Source organism: Eulemur rufifrons, chromosome 8 (assembly GCF_041146395.1).
Source record: "Eulemur rufifrons isolate Redbay chromosome 8, OSU_ERuf_1, whole genome shotgun sequence".
In the NCBI taxonomy this organism is placed as follows: Eukaryota; Metazoa; Chordata; class Mammalia; order Primates; family Lemuridae; genus Eulemur; species Eulemur rufifrons.
The window spans coordinates 84,153,119-84,174,459 of NC_090990.1; the positions used below are offsets into that span (position 1 = coordinate 84,153,119).

The 21,341-nt window shown below is 33.6% G+C and overlaps 1 protein-coding gene across 4 annotated transcripts in view; it reads left to right on the forward strand.

The window, feature by feature from the left end:
* The window catches only part of SUCO (SUN domain containing ossification factor), an 84,475-nt gene that overhangs the window by 47,047 nt on the left and 16,087 nt on the right, over window positions 1–21,341 (forward strand). The window contains exons 12-22 of one of the 4 annotated variants that reach the window (XM_069478355.1): window positions 1,019–1,039; window positions 1,228–1,283; window positions 1,783–1,874; window positions 2,684–2,749; window positions 8,258–8,326; window positions 9,450–9,543; window positions 12,266–13,426; window positions 14,899–14,986; window positions 17,694–17,798; window positions 19,400–19,554; window positions 20,027–20,118. In XM_069478355.1, the coding sequence (XP_069334456.1) occupies window positions 1,019–1,039; window positions 1,228–1,283; window positions 1,783–1,874; window positions 2,684–2,749; window positions 8,258–8,326; window positions 9,450–9,543; window positions 12,266–13,426; window positions 14,899–14,986; window positions 17,694–17,798; window positions 19,400–19,554; window positions 20,027–20,118 (1,999 nt within the window). The remainder of the gene's footprint in view (window positions 1–1,018; window positions 1,040–1,227; window positions 1,284–1,782; window positions 1,875–2,683; window positions 2,750–8,257; window positions 8,327–9,449; window positions 9,544–12,265; window positions 13,427–14,898; window positions 14,987–17,693; window positions 17,799–19,399; window positions 19,555–20,026; window positions 20,119–21,341) is intronic. The other 3 variants (XM_069478358.1, XM_069478357.1, XM_069478359.1) reach the window with 3 other exon arrangements.

Below are 21,341 nucleotides of genomic sequence, written 5' to 3' on the forward strand. Positions count from 1 at the left end.
GATTCTTATTTATAGCAATAAATATGTAAGTTTACCTGGGTTTTTCTTATTCTAGAAGAACTAAACTCAAATTTACAAACTACTTTTTAATAACTTACATTTTAAAATTGCATTGATAAATATCTTCTACTTCTGTAAATTATATAACATAGCATACCAAAAATTTGTTCTTTCTCTGAAACAACTCATATACAATGTTATATAAGTATAAATATCATTTTATAATATGCTAATCTTTTTATATGTATATACATAGAACATATGCATATATATCTACATGTGTATCAATATATAAATTCACATATAGATATATACATGATACATATCTATAATATTTAAAGTAATTTAAGGCAGATTATTTCGAGATACTGTTTATTAATTGCTTTTAGAATGCTTTAGGGCTGGGCGCGGTGGCTCACGCCTGTAATCCTAGCACTCTGTGAGGCCAAAGCGTGAGGATCGCTTGGGGTCAGGAGTTCAAGACTAGCCTGAGCAAGAGCGAGATCCCATCTCTACTAAAAATAGAAAAAAATCAGCCAGTCAACGAAAAATAGAAACAAAAAATTAGCTGAGTATGGTGGCTTGCGCCTGTAGTCCCAGCTATTCGGGAGGCCGAGGCAGGAGGATCGCTTGAGCCCAGGAGTTCGAGGTTGCCGTGAGCTAGGCTGATGCCACGGCACTCACTCTAGCCAGGGCAACAAAGTGACACTCTGTCTCAAAAAAAAAAACAAAAACAAACAGAATGCTGTAATGTCTAACAGATAAGTAAAATAGCAGTGAATTTTAGATTACTTAACTATATAACCTTAAAGTATTTCATTACAGTTATTTGGAGTAAATTTAAATCGTTGCTTTGATTTCTGGAAAGAATTAAGAATACTACAATGTTATCCATCACAGTACGTTGCTTTCTATACTTTAATTATACAGTATAATTTACAAGTATTTAAAGTTGCTTATGGCACATTATCTAGACTTTGGAACTGATTTCTTTTTCTTTTCCTTTCTCTTGCTTCAGATGTTCATCAAGTACATAAAGGTTAGCAACCTTCTCTTTTGCAATATTGAATAACAGGGCATGGCATATTAATGCATTACAGAAATTTTACAAGTATTGATTTTTGGGGAAATAAGGACTTTATTTTTAGAAATGTTATAATGAAAAAACTGAGTATATTGTTACATGCACTCTGCTGGCTTCTCGTTTCATTTGCTTTTATTCTTTAGGTGGAGTTGGTATCGCATTTTGGATCAGAGCACTTTTGTCCATTAAGCCTTATAAGGTAATGCAGAACAAAATGCATTTACTGAGTGCTTATTTTTAAAAAGGCGGTATATAAAAATCCCAATATATTTTAAGTGAAGAAATAATTTTCTCTTATGTGAAGTTCGTACTGTAGAAATATGAACCCTGAATCCTTTCTTTCCCTTGAATGCAATTTGGAAACATGTCAAAATATCCTCTGTTAAAGAATAAACTTCATTTTGTGTATTTGGTTTAACTTGCTTGCTATTTTGCTATGATGAAAATGTATAGAAACATTTTAGACTGCTATAAAAACTTGGTCATTATATTCCTAAATGTCTTAAGTAGATTAGTTTTACATTTGAATGGAAGCAGTAGATAAGTAAAATGTAAGGAAAAGCCATTATTATTTTGGAATCCAAAAGCCAGTGGCCCTCAGAACATAACCAAAGTTGATGTGTGTCATTCATTATGAAGAGGTAAGTCTTAGCAACTCTGTTTGTTTTGGAAGTCTTTAATGAGATTGTTTTTGATAGGGTATTCGGCACTAGCATGGTGGAAGAATATGAAGAAATTGCTGATTCCCAGTATCACTCAGAACGTCAAGAACTATTTGATGAGGATTATGGTAAGTAATTTTAAATAGGTGAGCATTATATATATTTTTTTACTTTTTAAAATCTAATGGTGAGTATAGATTACTTAAGTCAATATGACTGTTGTCTTTAGACTTTAGTTTTCTTGTTTTTAACCCTAAGCCAATTTTTTCTTAACACCTATTTTCCAGTATGATTGCTTTGTTGTTGTATTATGTTCCAGGTTTATTAGTCAGTTATTTGTAACTGAAACTCCCTTCCATAAAATCAGTACTATAAATTATGATTATATCCCTGTGCCAGGCCCCAAAACCTATTAATCTCATAAAGCAGTTGACATAGTAGGTGGGAGCATTAATTCTTTTGGTTTGCTATGAGCCTAAGAGCAAGCACATTAAAGCCTGAGCTTTTGAGAAACTCCTGTGAGCCTGAGGAGGTAGAAGACAGTTTTATGACCTGTTCCATTTCTGCTTTAAGTCCTTATTTTAAGATATCTTAACCATAGTTTGAACAATCTAAATTTTTCCTTTCCTCATTTTCCTGTAAGTGAAATGAAGAGATTGACTAAGAGTTGATAAAATATTATATATTGAAAGCTTGAATAAAAGTCTTATAAATATGGTTAAAATTTTGGTGTTACAGTTTTCCTTGGTGTATTTTGGTTTGTTAAATGGCTTCTGAATTTTACTTTCTTTTTCCAAACTTGTTTTAGATGTATAATTCATGTTTATTATAAAATGTTTTAAATGTCAACTGACTTTGACAGGACATAATTTGAGTTTTTAAACATATTATTGGAGCTAGTTCTCAGCATAAGTACTTTCATTTTCTCTCTAAACAGATTATCCACTGGATTATAATACTGGGGAGGATAAATCATCAAAAAATCTTCTTGGTTCTGCTACAAGTGGGTATCTTGAGATTTTCCTATTCACATTACTAATGTGTTTCTCAACTTGTTCGTTCTGACATACATGGACATTTTGTTGTGGTATCGTTTAGAAGATGCCTTTTCCCAATGTTGAACTTTGGGCTTTTGAAAAGTATTTCTATGGAAATGGAATAGGAAGAGTAGATGAAAAGAAAGAGAAAAATGGAAGCATTATAAAGGTGTTTCTTCTACTCTAATTAGGCACTCCTATTTTGGGGTAAATTTCTGGTAGTGAAGAAAGGCTGTGAATTTCCTTGGGGAAAGAATTACTAAAGAGGTTGTGCTTCAGTGAAGTCCTAGCAAATGAAGATTTGTTATTTATGGATATGGTTAGTTTCCTATTTAATTACAAAATATAAAGGCTGTTCTTATCCATAATAGTATTGAGTATCAATAATGATACTACTACTAATATACTCTTTGTAAACTAAAGAAACAATGACTAAGACACTTACTTAGTGGCTTATATTGTTGTCATTCCAAAGTAGTGTCTGAACCTAGTGGTAGGCTGCCTAAGGAGACTACTGGAAGACCATTACCTCTGGCACTTTATTTTTACTGGTACAGTGTGAGTAGGTATATTTTAATGTTATTTTTGGTTATTCGTGAAGAATGTACAAGTAACTGGAAGGAGTTTTCTATTTGAAGATTAATAATTTAATAAAAATAAATCTCAGTAAAATAGGAGAGTAGCTGCTTATGCTTTTCACTTGTTGCTCTTAGTGAATTGAATTGCTCAAACATTGACTTTATAACTTTTTTAGATATTCAGCCAGTAGTGCATATACTTAGGTAGTTATTTTGTACAGCCACAGTATATGGAGTTAAGAATCACTTCTCTTTCTTTTCATCTTTCCTTCCTGCCTTTCCCCTCCTTCTTTCCCTCTTTCTCTCCATAGAGGAGTATGAACTTCAGTAGACTTTTTAAGGGATGGGAGGAACATTGTTAAAAATACCTACAGAACAAGAGTCCTTGATTACAAAGTCATATTATAAAGTATTATTCAACTTTGTTACATATTCAATATACTTTGTTTTACTTTATTCCTAGGGTTCTGACATTTTAGATATTAGTGATTATTTTTAAATAGCATACTATCTTGTTGAATATGATGTAAAAATAGATGTCTCATTCACTGCTATAGGATATAATTTTTTTAGGTGTGAAAGAAATGATACGATTTTATCTGGTTGGATATTAATATTGTTTGTGTCCTTAAATTTGTATTAATTCTGTATATTATATGAGAGTCATTATTCTGCTACTTATATGAATTAGCTCAATAATGCCAAGTTAGCTCTGGAAGCATCATTATTTCATGGGGTTGGAAGATAGCCCCAGACTAAAAGATGTCTAGGTTACTGGGAAGGAGAAGGCACCGTTTTACCATAGTTTCAGATAAAGGAAAACTTTGTTGATGTTCTGGGTTTTCTCTTTCTATGTGTCTATGGGATTAACTCCTAGACACCGTTAAAACCTAACCATATGTCAGTGGAGGACATTTCCCTATTGGTAATCTCTTCTCTGACCGGTGTATTATTTTAATTGGTTAGTCATAGAATCTCATTTAGATCCTCCTTTTTGGATCTTTCCCCTTGAAGATGTGTTTTTTGCTAACACGTCACTTATTTTTTCTTTTTACTAATTTCTAGGAGGGCAGTGTTGCCATCTAGTGTTCTAGTTGTTGAAAGAATTTGTATAGTGAGACAAAATGGGTGGGAAGATGTCAGCTGAGCGTAAGTGTGGAAAATGGGGTTTAAAACAATCTCCACCTCTTCAAGTTTTAGAACAAGAGAGGCAGTGGGAGCTGAATGGTAAGACTTTGCCATCATAAAACTTTATAGACATGGTCTAATATTGTTGCCATCTATATCTATGTCCTTTTAGTCTTCTCTGAAGAGTTTGGAACTGCTGTTTTTTTGTTTTTTTTTTTGTTTTTTTTTGAGACAGAGTCTTGCTCTGTTGCCCGGCTAGAGTGAGTGCCGTGGCATCAGCCTAGCTCACAGCAACCTCAAACTCCTGGGCTTCAGCAGTCCTACTGCCTCAGCCTCCCAAGTAGCTGGGACTACAGGCATGCGCCACCATGCCCAACTAATTTTTTCTATATATATTTTTAATTGGCCAGATAATTTCTTTCTATTTTTAGTAGAGATGGGGTCTCGCTCTTGCTCAGGCTGATCTCGAACTCCTGACCTCGAGCGATCCACCCGCCTTGGCCTCCTAGAGTGCTAGGATTACAGGCGTGAGCCACCGTGCCCAGCCTGCAAATGTTTTTGAGCTTGACTTAGCTATAGCCTTGTCCAAGGTGGTATAACTTTAAGGAGTACATAATAGAATAGAATCAGGCCAAAGAGGTGGTCTCTGGCATTAGAATGTCTGAGTTTGACTATAATCATCACCACTTTCTAAATTAGCTTGAAATTGGCCTATTTGAACCTAATTTATTTTTTCTTTATTTTTAATATGGACATATTTCCTAGAAAATAGTATTCTGTAGCTTTAATCATAAAAGAAACTTCTTTTTCTTTTTTTGTATCAAGTAGTTAGCAGTTATAGGAAATACGTGTCACCAGAATACATTGCTTCTGATGAGACTTGGATGTCAGAGAGCATGTACACTGCATATTTAGACATTCTTGCTATTATGTAATATACTTAACTGCTAACAAGGAAGAAACTATTGTCTTAGAGCTGCATTCTTGGCTTTCTGTGTATGCCAGTGCTGGCAACTCTTCTGCCTGATTCTTTTGTTTACATTCTTGAACTAAAATGTTTGAATTTTTTACATTAACAGGAATTCTTTATATTATCCTGCTTTCCCTATGCTTTGTTATGTAAATTTGCCAGACCACTATTTACTTTAATATTTGTGCAAGTCTGCCTTTGCTCTCATACATGTGGTCTGCATTTTATTAAAATCACTATAACTGCTAAAGGTAGATAACGTGCATATTTAAGACAAAATGTAGTTTTTGTTTTCTTTTAAGTCAAAGTATTTTTATGAATATACGTATGTTTATATAAAAATACATAAGTGTTAAGGTCCTAGAAGGACAATTTTACTAGAAGATGGAAGTGGCCGTGTTTCAGAGGTAGTACATGTAAGAGGAAGTAGTTTTTCGTTGGTTTCTCTTGTTATGTTATAGCACAGGTATAATAAACTCTTCAGTCTCAGCAGCCTGGACGGAATTTGTTTTCTGTATCAAAAAGAGCCATTGGTGTACTGAAGACTGAGTAATAACATGGAAATATTTGGCCACTAGGATAATTTTATTCCTAAATGAATTAGGTGGGATGAATAAGTTGCCCAACTCAAAAATAAAGATGTTGACTAATCCAGGAGAAATCAGGGACAGTTATCTATATTTGAAGTTATTACTTTAGCCTATTTTTGAGACTTTTCAGTGGCCAGATTATCACAGTGACAAGCTGTCACGTGTTTGGATGCAAGTTGAGAATGGTCAGAATAGAATATTCACAGTGCTGCTTTCTCTCAAAAGACAAAAAAAAAAAAAGACTATGTTAGTCAATGTTCTGTGAATGTGGGAAAATTATTTCTTTTAGGTTAGATGGGCTGAGAAAGTAGGAGTTTGCTAAATTTTGCTTTTGTTACCAAGTTCCCTGAAATGGTGATAATAAATAATATTTTAAAAGGGTAGATAGTATAAATCATCTTTATTATAGGTGCTAGTATTAAAATTTAGGTTCATGAAAGAATACTTTAAAGATAATTTCTTTATACAGAGTAACATGTGCTCTTTTCTTGAATTCTTTAATAATAAACGCCAAAAAATTTGAAGTCTAAGGTAAGATCTCACTTTGAAGCACAAGAAAGTAGACTGTTGGTTTCACCATTTGGGTTTGTGAAGCAGTCAGCATTGACTAAACTTTCGGTAACAGCATAAGTAAGGGGGTCATATCTAATACTGCAGCATTGGTTGGTGTTAAAAGTGGGTTTACGAGGAAATAACATTTTCCATTCCTGACTTTGTCTTAGTTTATGAGGAAAATATGGAGTTTCCATTTCTGTCATTGTCTCCTGCTGAGGCATCTCGTTAGCCCTGAGAATGAAGGCCACTTCTCCGTTCGCCAATTGGCTAGGCTGAAGGGCCATACATTTAAACATGCTATTTAAACATTTTAAAATGACACATATCAAGCTCTTGTGTTGGAAACAAAGTACTACTACTTTCTTCTCTTTTAGAATACAGAATCATAATTATGTGAAGATCAAAATTATAACTGTCTCCTAGCTATCACCTTTAAAACAGTCTAAAATCTCCTACTACTTTCTCCCACACTAAAGCATATGTTTTACAGGATTAGCTCCACATGACAGTGCTTGGCTTGCTCCCAGCCTTCTTGATATACTAGATTTTTCTCTCTTAGATCCTTTCCTAGTTTTCACATCTCTGGTTTTCATTGAAAGTGTGATGAAAATCGCGTGGATCTCTTTTAGGAAAGGAGACTAAGATGGAAATAACTTATGAGGCTTAGTAAGTAGCCCCTGCCAGGCCTTAATATTTTAACAGGAGAATAGAATACTTCTAGTGAAATTTCAAAGATTAGATTGGGGATGGAAGTTAATTTCATTTGAAATTACATAACATTACTGGAAAGAAGCCTCCTTATTCCTAGCACCAGCTTTTCATGGAGTTCTGCTGTTTTGTGGTCCTCATTTGTGTGTCTATTTTGCATAGATCTTGAGGTTTATACCACTTTTTCATATATCCTCTGTGGAAAGAGAGGCAGCATTAGCAAGTATGCAAATTGCTCTACCTGTAACACTTTGTTTTATGACTTTAACTTTCAACTGATCTGCCCCATATCTATCCCCATGCAATTCACCAAAGAATCTGTATGCTTTATACTGCAGAAACATTGTTACTTTAGCCAATCAGTTTTTAAAAGTAATTCGAGAAATTTGATTCTATACATTATCAATTTGGAATTTATCCATATTACCAATAGATACTATATGCTAATAGTTATTTTCTGCTTTTCTTTGGATAATATCACTGTTTTGTTTACTTTTACCTGTGATAATCCCTCATTTTAGAAAAGCTTTTGTTTTTTAAGTTTTTTTTAACTGTAGCCTTTTCAAAGAAAAACAAGCTTTTCTGTAAAATATGAATTTTAATCATCACATTTTTCCCTGTCCTAGTACAGGATGTATATTGAGTTATACTTGAATTTTCTAATGTGCTGAAAACAGTGTTTTTGTAAAATGTTTGGGAAGCTTTACCAAAAGGAGTATATGTAAATTTAAAATTCCTTCTGAATACAAACAGATTTATACTTTACACTTTTGGTCAAAATTTATTTGTGTCCTATGCTGAGATTTAGTAGTCAGGTGAATAAAAAGGTAACTTGCCAAAAAATGCAAAAAGATCATTATAAATGACTTTTTGACTATCTGATATTAATTTATATGAGAATATTTAGGTATATCGGTATTTTTTTCTGATTGAATTTTGTTTTAGATGCCATTCTAAATATGGTGAATATTGCTGCTAATATTCTGGGAGCAAAAACTGAAGACCTGGCAGAAGGTACCTAATCATTTTATGGGTCTTTTAAAGAGCTGGTATTCCAGGAGTCCTTCTAATTAGGAAAATCAAGTAATGAGCCAAGAAAATTTGATTTTTCGTAGAGAAATACAAAAATAGTTCAAAGGAGCTTACTGATCTTCTGTTATTCATTGTTTATTTGAATTCTACAAGTTCTTTTTAAAGGATCTTGTCTATATAAAATTCATGAATTTGTTTTTTGATTCTTTGCTGCTGTGATAGTGATGATTTTATCCCTTATCTCTTTACTGAGGTTTTGATGTCCTAGTAGTACTTCAAATATGTTTTCCTTTTATGTAACAAGTAGCTACTTAATTTAGAAAACCATCTTTTCCTTGTAGAATGGCAAATAAAATAGTAGCAAGGAGAAATAAACTTGTCTTTTTTGTTTTTAAAAAATGTTTAGTTCTAAGTACATAACTTGAAATGACCCACTTATTTCCTCTCATTCTTTTTTTTTTTTTTTTTCTTTTTTTTTTTTGAGACAGAGTCTCACTTTGTTGCCCAGGCTAGAGTGAGTGCCGTGGCGTCAGCCTAGCTCACAGCAACCTCAAACTCCCGAGCTCAAGGGATCCTCCTATCTCAGCCTCCCGAGTAGTTGGGACTACAGGCATGCACCACCATGCCCGGCTAATTTTTTCTATATATATTTTTAACTGTCCGTATAATTTCTTTCTATTTGTAGTAGAGATGGGGTCTCGCTCTTGCTCAGGCTGGTCTCGAACTCCTGAGCTCAAAGGATCCGCCCACCTCGGCCTCCCAGAGTGCTAGGATTACAGGCGTGAGCCTCCGCGCCCGGCCCTCTCATTCTCTTTAATAACTCTTTCAATATCTAGATGGTATATTAATCATGTAAGATTACACAGAATTCATAGCCATTTGACGTGTTTTAATTATCTGAGAAATTGAGAAATAATATACATTACTTGTAGTTGTGATCTTCTATGATCATTTCTTTCTAAAGCAACTTTGATTAAAAAAAAAAGTCTGTAGTAGCAAACCTATTTGACTTTTTTCTTCTCCAAGAAACTAAAGTTATAATAAAATATTTTCATGGTACAGCTTTTAAAAATGGAACTCAATATGAGCATCTTTCTTAAAATAGGAAATAAAAGTATATCTGAGAATGCCACTGCCACAGCTGCACCTAAAATGCCTGAATCAACAACTCCTGTTTCAACTCCTGTTCCATCTCCTGAGTAAGTTATACTGTGATATTAAATAGAGTTCTATTAAAATGGAGAGCTAAGTATACTATTATTAAAAAAAAAGGAACTTGTGATTTGTGTGTGAAATGATTACCTGTAGAGATCTCTGAATCATAGGACAAACATTCTGTGGCCACTCAGAACATCTTTGAGTTGCTTCTTCCCATTAGTGTTTATGTGTACTGGGAATAGGCTTCGTTCTAGACCAAACATTTGTTGTTTTTATATTATGTATTACTTTCATTATTCACAACACTGATCTTTTCCTTATTGCAAATAATTGACCTGACTCTGCAGGTATAGGCTTGAGGACAAATTTTAAAGGCCTGCTTTTATTTATTAAGGTCAAGTTGAAAAGCATTGATTATGTATCTCTATCTCTAGAAAGCTACAAAGGATACCTGAAATACTTAGAGCAGTGGTTCTTGAGTTATCTGTTTGTCACACAGCAAGCTCTTATGGTGTTCTATTTCTCTGAACTGTATAGGTTTTTCTCCAGGTTGCAGTGGAGCACTTTTGGCAGGGATGTATGTAGATATGTATCAGGTAAAATATACTCATTTTTTTGTCCTACCAGAGAGGATTATTTTTTTGGGTACTTTTTCTTATCTATAATAGATAATAAACTCTTAATTTGGATAATTGAATATAGTTATTATAGATTTAATTTATGTATATTTCATTAGGGATATTCCTATAAAACTTTGCAAGTCCTTTGTCTTAGAGGAACTCTACTTCAGAGGTTAAGATATTTGAACATGAAACAGTTAGTTCTAGGTAGTATGTAATGAGACCTACAGTGAATATGCTTTGAACTGCAATTCCTGAATATACTAATTAAAAAATGAGATTTTTATGCTTTGAAGGGCATAATGAGAAATATATATTCTCCTGTATTAATCCTGCAAATGAAGATATTTAATGGGTGATTAGAGAGAAAATATAGATTATGTGTTACTGATTCCTAGAAGGACCTAAGAAGTCTATTGGGGATAGAGACATTCTTGATGTTTCTAATTACGTGGAGCTGTGATTGCTATTCCTGATTTTGTAACTAGGCTTCTTCAGTTAACAATGCATGGTATAGCTTATTTTTCTAAACTAAATAAAGCTAATTGTATTTTATATATGTATACACACATACACATACATATATATATGTAGATAGGAATATTTGTTGAAAGATAAGTCAGTTTTTACTTTTTTTTAGATAGTTTTTAATAGATATTTTTCCATAATTTTTTACTTAATATTTCTTCATGTTTGTCTTAAATTCTTTTTAATGCTTATATAGCAATCCTTTGAGGAAAATATATGAAAATGAGAGAACCCATGATAGGGTATCACTTTTAAAGTTATTTTGAAAAGCTGACTTAAATTATTTTCCTGGGTTTGAGTGAGTTTAAGTATTGCTCTGATTAGAGTGTATTTAGATGGCATATAACATCTATATACATTAGTTTTTACCAAATTCAATTTAGTTTTTCTCCCTCCTCTTCTCTAGACATTAGTTCTTTTTACTGTCATCATTTATTTTGTAGATAATAATGTACCACCTGAATATGTAAGAAATGTTATTAGAGAGTATGTATATATGGCAATAAATATCTTTCTATTTAGAAAAGCATGGCCTAATTGTGTTTTAATTTGATCCATTTACTATTTTGCTGTCAACAAAATGAAAGTCCACCTTATAGATATTGTCTGTTTTATTATCTTCTCCTTTCTTTGCTATTGTGACATTAGTCTTTATTTGAAGACATTTCCTGGCATTCTTAGTAATTTTTCAGAGTAGGAAAATTGCATATAAAGGTAATTCTTTTTGGTGTTCAAATGACTGTATTTTTTTCATATTGCACCTTTTGTAAGGCTGCACCCAGAAATTATCTTTATCTTGGAAAGAACCACAGGCATCATAATTTACAACACTGTTCCCATCAGGTCCACCTTCCCACTTGCCTATACTCCATACACAATCTTCAGAGTCCAAAAATAGAAAAGAATTAGTGACACTATTAGTTTATCATAAACCACAATTTTTATTTAAGTTTTTAAGTATTTGGCTTTTAACAATAGAAAATTAGCCTAGACAATATTAAGATTATTGGTGGGGGGGATGTGTTTCTTCACTTCTAAAGCAGACGATCTTGTGTGTGTATTTAGTGCTGTGTTGCAATTTAGATCATCCTCAGAACAATTATCTTTGGGAAATCTAGCTGCCTTTTGAAAATAGGGTATTCAAGCACAGAGTACATTTATAAGTATTAAGAATCCTGGATTCTGGTTCTAGCTTTGGAGCTTATAGCTGTTAGATAGGTTAATTTCTGATCTGTAATGAGTGGTGAGGCTTATAAAGATTTGGTGACTATATTATGGGAGGAAAGGTATACTATACATTCAGTGAATGGAAGTATTCACTTATAATTCTTAAACAGATTAAAAGAAAGCAAGTTTGATATGATAAATGTGGTTTGAGTTATCTGATTGGTAACTCGATAAATGGTCTTTCTGTTACCATTTCTGAGCCATATTTGTTTTTATAATAAAAATGAAGATGAAAAATTCATCAAAAAATAATTTGAGTTTCTTCTGAATTCCCAGCCTTCCTTTTATCTTATGTATGATAATGTTTATTTTATTTGAAAATATTTAAAAATATTTTAACTTTAGACTTTCAGATAAAGTGATTTGTAATTATGATATATATTTCTAGGTATATAACCACTGAAGTACACATACATGACATGGAGCCATCATCACCAGATACTCCAAAAGAGAATCCCATTGTACAATTAGTTCAAGAAGAAGAAGAGGAGGCAAGTCCATCTACAGTGACCCTTCTGGGCAGCGGTGAACAGGAGGATGAATCATCACCCTGGTTTGAATCAGAGACACAAATATTTTGCAGTGAACTGACCACAATTTGTTGTATTTCTAGTTTTTCAGAATATGTATTTAAATGGTGTTCAGTTAGAGTTGCTGTTTATTGGCAGCGCAGTAGAACTGCTCTGAGTAAAGGAAAAGATTATCATGTGTCAGCTCAACCACCGTTACTGCTACCTGCAGAATCAGTAGAAGTTTCAGTATTGCAACCTCTGAGTGGAGAATTGGACAGTAAGGGTATGGAAAGGGAAGCTGAAATTGTTCTTGGTGACTTAAGTAGTATGCACCAAACTGATTTGATAAATCGCACTGTAGATGCAATTGAACTTGAACCAAGCCATCCTCAAACTCTTTCTCAGTCTCTTCTCTTAGATATTACTCCAGAAATCAATTCATTATCTGAAATGGAAGTATCTGAGTCTGTTAAATATGAGGCAGGACATACACCATCACAAGTGATTCCCCAAGAGAGTTCTATTGAGGTTGATAATGAAACAGAAAAAAAATCTGAGAGCTTTAGTTCTATAGAGAAGCCATCTGTTATCTATGAAACAAATAAAGTTAATGAGGTAATGGATAATATTATAAGAGAAGACATGAACTCCATGCAAATTTCCACAAAGCTATCTGAAACAATAGTGCCACCTTTAAACACAGCCACTGTGCTAGACAATGAAGACGGGGAAGCCAAAATGAACATAGCTGACACACCAAAGCAAATTTTGACTCCTGTTGTGGATTCTTCTTCATTACCTGAAGTAAAAGAGGAAGAACAATCTCCCGAAGATGCCCTTTTGAAAGGGTTACAGAGGACAGCTACAGATTTTTATGCTGAATTGCAAAATTCTACAGATCTAGGATATGCTAATGGAAATCTTGTACATGGATCAAACCAAAAGGAGTCAGTATTTATGAGACTTAATAATCGTATTAAAGCCTTAGAAGTTAACATGTCTCTCAGTGGTCGCTATCTGGAGGAGCTTAGCCAAAGGTAAGCTTTATTTTGAATTAGCACAATCTATTAAACACGGTAAGTTAAGTAGTGAAATATGATCCTCACAGAAAGAGAGGATTTAATTATCTCATGATATAATAGTAGTAAGCACAGTTTTTAGCTAGAGAGAAAAAGAAACCTATTTGAATGCTGATCAATGACTTAATGGTTTTTTTAAAGTTTTAGAAGTACTTCTCAGTGGCGTAGTACCTTTGTTATTAGGCTAATAACAAGTTTGAATTATTTATACTCACTTTTTTCTTCTTCTTTTGCTTAACTTTAGCTACTTTTATTGTTTGATTCCCAGAGGCCTCATGGAAAAAATGATAATGTATAGGCCTTAAAGCTCTTACTGGAACTTGACCAGATATCACTTAAAAGTTTAGATAAATGAAGACAAGGGTAGACTAAATTGGATGATTAGGCAACATTTGCAGTTCGCACTCTTTTAAACAGGTCCTAGTTCTAGTTCTAATTATTTATGTTGTGTGCTTCTAAGTGCCAGAGACAGTGCCAGTATGTTTTTGCAGTGATTAAGACCTCAGGCAGGCCGGGCGCGGTGGCTCACGCCTGTAATCCTAGCACTCTGGGAGGCCGAGGTGGGCGGATCCTTTGAGCTCAGGAGTTCGAGACCAGCCTGAGCAAGAGCGAGACCCCACCTCTACTAAAAAAATAGAAAGAAATTATATGGACAGCTAAAAATATATATAGAAAAAAAAAAAAAAAATTAGCCGGGCATGGTGGTGCATGCCTGTAGTCCCAGCTACTCGGGAGGCTGAGACAGGAGGATCGCTTGAGCTCAGGAGTTTGAGGTTGCTGTGAGCTAGGCTGACGCCACGGCACTCACTCTAGCCTGGGCAACAGAGTGAGACTCTGTCTCAAAAAAAAAAAAAAAAAAAAAAAAAAGACCTCAGGCACAGCTTCATTTTTTAAACCTACGTATTCTTTTTCAATCACTTAAGTGTCCATTGATTGTCCTTAGGGTTTCTCCCCCAACATTTTGCAATCATGTAGGCACCAAGTATATAGACACCACCTTTTCTTACACTTTAAATTGAAATGTTACTAATAAGATGTCACTCAGTCATATCCTAAGTGGAATTTCTTTCTAATTCATACATACAATTTATTGGCAAATTGTGTGTGTGTGTGCCTGTACATGCCCATTTAGTTACTTAGTTACCTGCTCTTGCCTTTCCCCACCCCTATCTGCACCCCAAGGAAACCACAGAAACACTAAATTTTATATAGCAATGAGATGCATAGAATTGATGTGAAGGTAGCAAATACCTCAAGGAACCTCTTCATTATACCTTTGCAAATGTCCCTATATTCCTGTATTGCACAGGTCTGAATAAGGGTCATTTTAAGAAAAATGATTTATCTCATATGTCCAAATCAAAGTGTTTCCAGTGCTAAGTGAATGAATAAGAAATTAAAGCTAATTTAAACCACTTCTTACTCTGTAGGTACCGAAAACAAATGGAAGAAATGCAAAAGGCTTTCAATAAAACAATAGTAAAACTTCAGAATACTTCAAGAATAGCAGAGGAGCAGGTTGGTCTCCTTCATCCCTTATTTACATTTTATATGAATTTTCATTAAATTTTATAGGATCTCACTGGTAAAAGGATTAGTATGGTTAGTTCACTTTTTCCCCGAATAGCTGATGTTTAAGTCTGTTATATGATGTCACATCAGCTGTTAGCATCATCATTTCCTTTAGAGAAAATTTTCTTGAGCATTATTCATATTACATTTTTTGTGTGTGTATGTGTGTAGTCCACCATAGAAGTGCAGTGGACTTTTCTGCAACTTTCATAAACTCTTTAAAATCTTCAGGAGGATTGGGAGGAAAAAAAATCTTCTGTGGTTTTTTATGTAGATAATCTTATTGACTGCAAATAAGAACAACTTTGTTTCTTTTTTTCGCCTATCTTTTTCATTTTTTTCTCCTATCTTGTTGATTTTAAGGAAACAATTTCAGTATTGCACATTTAAGTGTGATGTATTATCACAATAAAGAAATTTTATACTAAGCTTTTCTAAAAGGTTATTTGGAAGTAGGGCATGGTGAGGTAAGGAGGCCTGAGGTTGCAGAGAGTTTAGTTAATAAGTGCATCCTTCTCCCCGTTCATGGCACATTGTAATTGTGATTCCTTCTTTATTGTTTTTTTTTTAAAATTATTATTAAGGTTTGAGAGTTCTTTACATATTCTGAATATAAGTACTTTATCAGAGATATGCTCAGCAAATATTTTCTCCCAATCCATTACTTGTTTTCTTATTTTTGTTACAGTGTAGTTTGAAGAGCAGACATTATTGATTAGTTGAAGCCAATTTATCAATTTTCTCTTTATGTAATTTTTGCCCTATGCAAAATCACAAAGATTGTTTTCCCGTATGTTTTCTTCTAGAAGTTTTATAGTTTTAGTTTTTCATTAGGGCTGTGATTCATTTTGAGTTAATTTTTTGTGTGTTACAAGGTATGGATCAAGGTTCTTTGGGGGAGAAGGGGGGAGGGGGAAGGTATGTGAATATCCATCTGTTCTAGCATCATTTGTTGAAAAGACTGTCCTTTCTCCACTGAATTTCCTTTGTACTTTTGATAAAAACCAGTTCACCATAGGTCTGTTTCTGGGCTTCTGTTCTATTGATCTATTTGTCTTTCTTTATGCTAATACCACAGTATTGTGATTGCTATAGCTTTACAGTGACACTTGAAGTCAGGTAGCCTTAAGTCCTCCAACTTTGTTCTTTTCCAAGATTGTTTTGACTGGGTTTTTTGCATCTCCATATGGATTTTAGAATCAGCTTGTTCGTCTCCACAAAAAATAAAAAAACAAAAACAAACAACACACACACACAGACACAAAAAAAAACTCTATTTCAATCTTGATTGGGATTGCATTAAATTCACAAATCAATTGGAGAACTGACATCTTAACAATATTAAGTCTTCTGACCCATGGACACAGTATTTATTTAGGTCTTCATTAATTTTAATACGATTTCCCCTCTTCTATATTTCCTCTTTGCTTACATTTATGTCTTGTGTCTCAAAGACTTAAGTACTTTTCAGTGATCTTGTGTATTAACACTATTGGAAGTAAATCTTGATTCAAAGCATTAACCAATCTATTAAATTTAACAGCTCATACTTTAAATGTTTATAATTGCCTTGAATTTATCAGTATCAAATATGAGTCAGGATTCAAAAGAAACAATTTAATGAGTCACATTTAGCATTTTTAAAAATGAAGTAGGATAGAAAGTACCATAGTGGGTCATAGTAAGGGAAGTAAGTGAAAACCTATTATTACAGTTTTATATATCACCACCCCCAACTTACCCACACACAAATGCACCACTGACACTTAAAATTTTTTGAATCTAAATTTCAAAAACTTAAGTCTAGAATAATAAATAGTTATGTAAACATTTCATATAGGGTCCTAAATTAGAGTTTTACATTTCATTGACTTCTTCCTGCCCTTTTTTCTTCCTCCCTAAATTTATTATTATAAGGTCAAATTTTCAGTTCAGCTTCCCTAATATAGGTTCATAACTATGAGTGTAATGTATAATTCCCTAAAATAGACATGCAAATGATATTTTAAATAAGACATGTTTGTTGATTATAAAAGTTTCTAAATTCCAGAGCTGCCCAAAAAATGGAAAGATGAGTATTTTTCATGAATTTCTTTTCATTGGTGATATTTTAGCATTGATTAGACGAACAGTTATAGATATTTGACTATAACATCCTGAGTTCTATCATGATATGCTATGAAAGAGAAATTTTAAAGCTTTCTTGGTATTGAGCCTACTTTATATCCAAAAACATTCTTCAAAAAGTTTTCATTATGTCTTTGTCCAATTGCTTTGCTTTTAAAAATGCATATTTGGCAAAGTGACTGTTTTTGTATATAGCTGGTGATATACTAGTTTATATATATGGAGCCCATATTAATTTGAAGAGTACTTTATCTACTTCTGTTACACAGTAGTTCACATTGTAGCAGTGAGTGGCAAAAAAATTTTATGGTTGGGGGAGTCAAACATAGGTCCCAGATTCTTGAAGTGCTTTGTTTGGTTTTTAATCTGGTCAAACTTTACAGTATTTATTCATTAAGAGCTTCCTATTAGTACATTTGTTTTGGAAGAACTTAGTGTTTTTTGCAGATTATTTTACTTCAATTTGTAATGTAGTTAGTATACAGATAAAACACAAAGAAAAATGACACTTACTCCTTTATCATAGGATCAGCGGCAAACTGAAGCCATCCAGTTGCTACAGGCACAACTGACTAACATGACACAACTGGTTTCAAACTTATCAACAACGGTGGCAGAATTAAAACAGGAGGTAATTGTTATTCTAGTATTGTGAGATACAATGCATGTATGGAGGTTGTCACGAAGGCAAGCTTATTAACAAGAAAGTGGTACCTAAAAACTTTAACCAAACAAAATTATCATTTTTGGAGAACTTTTTCAGAACAACAGAATGTGGAATATTTAAGTTTGGGGAATATATTAATTGTCATAATATTTGTAAAACATGACTTTCATAATTTAGGCCTTAGAAGTGTAAAACTATTCTAGTAGGCTGTTTGCAAACATTGATAGGAACACATACTTCATTTTCAGTTCAAAAAGGCTTATCAAGTTGCTTAACAAAGCAAAAATTTCATTGATTTAACAAAAATTTATTTAGCATCCTAGTATACATGAGACATGCGCTGTATAGTCCTAGGTTGTGGCATACCGCAATGAATAGTCCCTGGCCTCACAGGATTTGTGTTCTGGGGAAGGGATAGAATGCATATATTAAATTTATAAACAGGTGATAATTTCTCCTAGTGATAAGTGCTATGGAAAATATGAAGAAAAAAGAAAGAAACGTATGCGTGTAGGGTGGTGATGGTAAGGAGTGGTGCTTTATTTTTAGCTACAGTGATCTTGGAAGGCCTATCTGAGGACGTAGCATTAGAACTGAGCGCTCAAGAGACTCCTCAAGCAGCCACACATTGCCTGCGATGAGAATGAACCTAATACTAGTAGAACTAGGGCAAAGGACCCAAGATTTGACACAGTGTGATGTGTTTGAGGGCAGAAAAAAAGCTAGTGTGGCTGGAGCATAGTGAGTGAGAGAAGTGAGGCTGAGATATGGGTTGAAGATACTGGCAGGGGCCTGGTCATGTAGCACTTCGCAGGAAATTTAGAGTTTGAGTATTATCTGAATCATTGTAAGTTATTGGAAAGTATTAAGTAAAGAAGTGTTATGGACCATGTCATTAATGCTTAACACTTTGAGAAACCCCCCAAATGTTGCTCTGTGGAGAATTGTCTGTTGGAGAACAGGAAGAGCAGAAGCGGAGAGAAAGCTCATTAGGAGGCAATTTTAGTAACCTGGGTGAGGTGATAATGCTGGCTTGGACTAGGATTTTAGAAGGGGAGTATTGTATACAATTGTTGAATTCAGGATATATTTAAGATTAGAAGGATAAGCTTTGTTGAAATGTTGGGTGTGAGGGGATGAGGAAATAAGGGTGTTTTTTAGATTTTTGCCTTAAATAACTGGGTGATTGGTGGTTCAGTTTTACAAGATGGTAAAGACTGAGTGAAGCACAATATTCTTTTCTCCCTGAGGAGATAATTCAAATGTAAAGCAAACCAAATGTGACAAAATGTTAACAGTTGATGAAAAGCATAAATATGTTTATTGTATTATTTTTAAAACTTTTCCGTAGGTTTGAAAATTTTCAAAGGAAGAATTAGTGGGGAGAGGAGAAGAAAAAAAGAAAAACGTTGATTTAATAGTTCATTTTCAAAGAGTATGCCCTGCATTTATGGTTTTGAAGCAAATTTAAAAAATGTTTAAAATGATTTGTCCTTTGAATTTTAAATAGCACTGTATTTTTTCTAATATGATTTACTATTATTATTTTTTTACTTTTATCTCAGGTTTCAGACCGACAAAGCTATCTTGTCATATCTTTGATTCTTTGTGTTGTCTTGGCACTGATGCTTTGTATGCAGCGTTGTCGAAACACTTCTCAATTTGATGGAGACTATATTTCAAAACTTCCTAAAAGTAATCAGTTTCCAAGCCCTAAAAGGTAATGCCAGCCTTATATTTCACAATGTTCTTTTTTTACTATGCTTTTTATATTTTTGAGAAATTTTGACTAGATAAAGGGATACTGAGGTAATTCGTTTCCCCATTTGATTATCTTGATACTAAAATATTTAAAAAACATCATTGGGGTAGTCAGATGGTCCTATGCCTGATTGGCTCTTTGAACTATAGTGAAAACACTAACAGTAAGTACATAAAACACTTGAAATGTTTTGGTTGAGAAAGAAACTCAAATGTGGAATTCCAAAGGAGGAGGAAAATAGGTATTTTAATATAGTACATTTTAGACAAAGATCTTTAATTTTTTTATTTTCATTAGCAATAACTAGAGTGTTAGAGTTAGTCCTATTGGTATGTACAGTTCTCAGTAGCCTCCATTTAGCCTCAACTACAGTTATATTTATGTGTAGTTTACTCATTTTACCCAATATTGATTTTTCTTAATATGTTAGGTGTTTCTCTTCCTATGATGATATGAATTTGAAAAGAAGAACTTCATTCCCACTCATCAGATCCAAGTCTCTACAGTTAACTGGCAAAGAAGGTAGATTTTTGTGGCTATGCAATATGTATATATAAACATGAAACTAGCTTACTTCTGGCATAAGTATAACGTCAGTATTGTGTTTGTGACCATCTGCATCAAAAAATGGATACAAGTAGCCTTTGTGTTTGTTCTATGTCAAAGCCACTTTATCATTTTCACATTTTATATCTGTCTTTGTTTCTAAAAGCCCAGAGGGTGGGAGGCGGGCTTAGTTTATTTGATTAGCAATTGGTAGCTTTGTTTGCACATGCTCCTGTTTAGAAGTATTTCTTTTTAGAAAGGGGTGTTTGAGAAAGTTCAACAGATATGGAAAACCTGAATGTGCTCCCATAGCATCCTGTGCTTATCTGCCTCCTCTTCTTATACAGGTAGGACCCCTTTTGTCTCTAGTTTAGGACTGTGAGGCACTTTCTGAGCAAAAGTCTTGTCTCTCTTGTATAGCCCCAGAGCCTATAGTTGGGTTCTGTTGTCTAATGCTCAATAAATACTTCCATTTAAATGAATATATGTGTACTGAGTGGCTGTTTTCCTATTTCAGTATCTTTGTAATTAATGCTCATTAAGTGACTTAGAAATTTGTCTTCATAGCAATATTAAAATAACCAGCTTAATTACATATTTCAATTAGGCGTGCTTCCTTAATAATCACTGGCTGTTGTCTCTTTCTTTAGGATTTAATAACCAAGTAGCATGTTTCGGTTTATTTAACCATTTAAGTAATCATTTCTGACCTTCACTGGTTTATTGCCACAGAGCTTTATAGACTTAACCCATTACGTGTGTGTTTACTTAGGGCTAATAAATCTCTTCCTCCTTCCTGCTTGTCTTTTTTTTTTTTTTTTCTTTTGGAAGTGAAATTTGTAATGGAAGTATTACATACAAGAAAGTTAGTTATATATAAAACTTGATTAATTTTCACAAACTGAACACAGCTGTGTAAACAACGCCCAGATTAAGAAGCAGAACATTATCCAGCACCTCAAAAAGTTCCTTATGCTCTTTTGGTCACTAGAGACCCATTCCCTTCCAGAGTAGTCAGTATTTTAACTTCCAACTATTGTAAGATTCACCATGCTATTGAGTGTAGTCATTTGTTTGTTCTTATTCATGTACAGTATTCCATTATACAAATATATTGCGTATTATTCATTTACATTTGGATTATTTTCATTTGGGGCTATTACAGATCTTTTAGTGAACACGTGTGCATTTCTTGAACT